This window comes from Procambarus clarkii, unplaced genomic scaffold, assembly GCF_040958095.1.
Source record: "Procambarus clarkii isolate CNS0578487 unplaced genomic scaffold, FALCON_Pclarkii_2.0 HiC_scaffold_562, whole genome shotgun sequence".
Lineage (NCBI taxonomy): Eukaryota > Metazoa > Arthropoda > Malacostraca > Decapoda > Cambaridae > Procambarus > Procambarus clarkii.
Genome location: NW_027189595.1, coordinates 55001 through 59884, shown reverse-complemented (window position 1 = coordinate 59884; position 4884 = coordinate 55001). Strand labels below are relative to the sequence as shown.

The 4884-nt window shown below is 32.9% G+C and overlaps 1 protein-coding gene across 1 annotated transcript; it reads left to right on the top strand.

Annotated features, from left to right (window-relative positions):
* Nucleotides 1-896: 896 nt before the first annotated feature.
* On the top strand, nt 897-2156 carry LOC138361657 (uncharacterized). Its single transcript, XM_069320866.1, has 5 exons — nt 897-1016; nt 1241-1333; nt 1524-1641; nt 1754-1882; nt 2065-2156. The coding sequence occupies exons 2-5, from the start codon at nt 1241-1243 to the stop codon at nt 2154-2156; spliced, it is 432 nt and encodes a 143-aa protein (XP_069176967.1). The 5' UTR covers nt 897-1016.
* Nucleotides 2157-4884: the final 2728 nt, after the last annotated feature.

Sequence of the window (4884 nt, the reverse complement as noted above, 5' to 3'; positions counted from 1 at the left end):
TAGAACAGACACACGCTTCCGTAATCAATCTAACTCGCAACATCATCATGGTAAATCACCATTCTGTGACTTGAACATAGACTTAATTGCAGCGTTTCCCATTGACTATATGCACCAGGTGTGCCTTGGTGTTCTGAAGCGACTTCTTGTCACCTGGATACGGAAAAACACATTTAAATTATGTAGCCGCCAGATTTCTGAAATTAGTGCTAGATTGGTGAGCATAAAAGATTTTGTGCCCAATATTTTTGCACGTAAACCACGAGGTTTGGAAGAAATTGACAGATGGAAGGCAACTGAATACAGACAGTTTCTTCTCTACACAGGAAAGCTTGTATTGAAAGGTATTCTACCCCAAGAGATGTATGATCATTTCCTTACTCTCAGTGTTGGTATAAGTTTTCTTGTTTCGCCCACATGTATGTCCTTAAAAATACGGCAAATATGCTCATGACCTTTTGCTGAATTTTGTATCAAGGTGTGGTGATCTGTATGGGAAAGATTTTCTAGTCTACAATGTTCACAGTTTGATTCACCTAACAGCAGATGCTGAGGAACATGGTACTCTTGACAGTTGTTCAGCTTTTCCATTTGAAAATTATTTGCATCAGCTGAAAAAGATGGTCAGATCAAGTAAAAATCCAATTGTCCAAATTACAAAAAGAATAAAGGAGGCTGAAAATACCATGATTTATAAAACATCTCCAGATAATAAAATTTCTCATAAATTTCCTAACAATGTATATTCGTTACCTGGATATAATTGCTGTGAAGTGTTAAGGACTGTACACAGCCGAAGAAGTGAAGAAAATTACTTCATTGTTAGGGTATATCCTTTTCAAAGCCCAATATTTACTAGTCCTTGTGATTCAAGAATATTTGGAGCCTTCAATGTTAATCCACGTAAGGACTTTTTAAAAAAAGTGTATAGGATTAACACATCAACCAGAGGAATGTTAATCAAGAAAACAGAAAGTACTTATATCTTCTTGTCAATACTACATGATTTATGACTAGTAAGTTTCTTGTGATTGTTTTTGATTCTTGTGCAAGCTGTAGGAATACTCTTTGCTTACATTGCAAACTTTTAACTTTAGTAAAATGTATTGTTCACCATCATAACATATTAGAATTAAGGTTAACATTGTTGTTTAGTACTATATAAAATTAGTGACTGCTTATTTTCTTAGACACTGATAATGTGCTGCAGAAAATGTCCCTAATCAGTTTAAATTTGTAGATGGCTGAATCTGAAAATAAATACATCGTTGTGGAAGATGAAGAAGGAGAATTGTCAATCATCCATATCAAATGGATGTTTAGTGCATCTGATGTAAGTCAATATATATATATATTGTTTATTTGCAAAATTAAAACATTAGTATTTAAAATATGTGTATATGATATATGTTGATAGATTTAGAGATATATATGTATATAATATATGAAATACAGTGGGGCCTCGATTTATGAGACATACATTTACATATACATATATTTACAAATATATGTCCCCTTTCCAGGGATCAAACGTGGGCTATTGGCCACGTGAAAACCAATCATCGAAAGCCAAAAGAGGAGAAATACCAGACCCATCGAAATGGAGACGTTTCAACATCAGCAAGATTTATTCCATTGATAGTAATTAAATACAAGCATTGATTCATATGGTTAAATCAAAAATTTCTCAATGTTTTGATGTTATACAAAGTTTCGTAATAATGAATTATATATACTCTAATTTTTATTATAGGTACTTGGGAACTTGCCCTAAAACACCTTAAAAAGGCAGAAGAAACGTCAAATATGGAAAGTGACACAGACACAAGTTATCACCATAGGGCAGTAAAATACAGAAGAATACCAAATGATGTGGATAGAGGTATGTAGGAATGAATGTTTAGAGTTATTCAAAATAATTGTTAAAAAAATGAAACATGATTGGCTTAATGGAACAAATAATCTTATTTACTAGGTAATATATTTTGCTAGGTAATATATTAAAATATATATATAGATATATGTTAATAGTTTTTCTGAATGCATTAAACGTTTTTGTTTCAGACAGTGAAGATTCACCACCAAGAAAAGTAACTGTTTCCATGCCCCGAAAGACTGCCGAGTGTAAGCTGACTCTAGATGAACATCAAAAATAATATGATACAGGAATCAGGTAATTTAATTTAATTGAAAACATTTTATTTCTTTTTGAATGATGGTTTTCTTTTTAACAGAACAAGACAGAACTGGACAGAACTATTTTGTATTTAAAACTATTTGGTAAATATTTTCTATACAATGCTAATACGCTTCCACCCCTGACAGAATCATGTGGGACCAGCAAGTCTATCTGCAGGCCCAGTAAAATACCTTCCCCTCAAACTCCTAGACAAGACAGAACTGGTAAGCTTTAAGTAACTGGAGAAACATTTACATACACAGATAGTAACGTACTTGTGTATGATTTTAATGTAATATATTTTTACCAGCCTTCAGGGTGATGGAAACACTTTAAATGGTGTCGCTCCATTGTGTGAAACAAAATTTTTTAATGCATTCATAAAAGCTATAAGCTAATGTAATAATTCAATAATTACTATTTGTAGTTTTATGTATTTAAAACTATTTTGTAAATATTTTCTATACAATGCTAATACGCTTCCACCCCTGACAGAATCATGTGGGACCAACAAGTCTATCTACAGGCCGAGTACAAAACCTTCCCCTCAAACTCCTAGACAAGACAGAACTGGTAAGCTTTAAGTAACTGGAGAAACATTTACATACACAGATAGTAACGTACTTGTGTATGATTTTAATGTAATATATTTTTACCAGCCTTCAGGGTGATGGAAACACTTTAAATGGTGTCGCTCCATTGTGTGAAACAAAATTTTTTAATGCATTCATAAAAGCTATAAGCTAATGTAATAATTCAATAATTACTATTTGTAGATTTATGTATTTAAAACTATTTTGTAAATATTTTCTATACAATGCTAATACGCTTCCACCCCTGACAGAATCTTGTGGGACCAACAAGTCTATCTACAGGCCGAGTACAAAACCTTCCCCTCAAACTCCTAGACAAGACAGAACTGGTAAGCTTTAAGTAACTGGAGAAACATTTACATACACAGATAGTAACGTACTTGTGTATGATTTTAATGTAATATATTTTTACCAGCCTTCAGGGTGATGGAAACACTTTAAATGGTGTCGCTCCATTGTGTGAAACAAAATTTTTTAATGCATTCATAAAAGCTATAAGCTAATGTAATAATTCAATAATTACTATTTGTAGTTTTATGTATTTAAAACTATTTTGTAAATATTTTCTATACAATGCTAATACGCTTCCACCCCTGACAGAATCATGTGGGACCAGCAAGTCTCTCTACAGGCCCAGTAAAATACCTTCCCCTCAAACTCCTAGACAAGACAGAACTGGTAAGCTTTAAGTAACTGGAGAAACATTTACATACACAGATAGTAACGTACTTGTGTATGATTTTAATGTAATATATTTTTACCAGCCTTCAGGGTGATGGAAACACTTTAAATGGTGTCGCTCCATTGTGTGAAACAAAATTTTTTAATGCATTCATAAAAGCTATAAGCTAATGTAATAATTCAATAATTACTATTTGTAGTTTTATGTATTTAAAACTATTTTGTAAATATTTTCTATACAATGCTAATACGCTTCCACCCCTGACAGAATCATGTGGGACCAGCAAGTCTCTCTACAGGCCCAGTAAAATACCTTCCCCTCAAACTCCTAGACAAGACAGAACTGGTAAGCTTTAAGTAACTGTTGAAACATTTACATACACAGATAGTAACGTACTTGTGTATGATTTTAATGTAATATATTTTTACCAGCCTTCAGGGTGATGGAAACACTTTAAATGGTGTCGCTCCATTGTGTGAAACAAAATTTTTTAATGCATTCATAAAAGCTATAAGCTAATGTAATAATTCAATAATTTCTATTTGTAGTTTTATGTATTTAAAACTATTTTGTAAATATTTTCTATACAATGCTAATACGCTTCCACCCCTGACAGAATCTTGTGGGACCAACAAGTCTATCTACAGGCCGAGTACAAAACCTTCCCCTCAAACTCCAAGACAAGACAGAACTGAAAGCTCTCCTTTCGAAAAATCTAGTAAGTACCGATTTATTATGTGTTGATTATTTTTTGTTATACATACAAGAAAATACATTGAGGGAGAGTACAGACTTGAAATTTTACATTCTTGTAAAGCAACTAAGTAGATGATGGTAGTATCATCAAACAATACAGGTTTAATCATGTTAGAGACATAAAGCAGATCATTGATGTATATAACAAATAGGAGGGGGTCTAAGGATGCTGCCCTGTGTCACCCCTATCATAGAATGGGAGAGGTTACATAATTGAAGGCTACATGACAGTAGCCCATTTGACAGTGACCTGACACCAATGTGTCTGTCACTAAAATAGGATCCACTAAGGATCAATACATATATCATATATATGCAACACTAAATGCTTGTTCTAGTAAGCCTTTTTTTTTTGCAGTAACAGAAAAAATGGAATACATAATGAAGGAATTATCAAAATTGACATTTTTATCAGGGGATATCCTGAATATTGTCAAAATGACGGAAACCCATATGTCAAAAACACATGGAGATATACCAATCCTGGAAGACATTCTTCCATCCCCACTTGAAACTGTTGAGCAGGTGGAAAGTCTGTCACATGAGCTAAAAGTTAACAGTGAATATAAAAAGAGTATGGTAAGTGTTGCTTAATTCTTTTAGCCTGAGTATGGTAAGTGTTGCTGAATTTTTTTAGCCTTGTACATATGTCTTTTGATTAGTTTTTTTGCAGA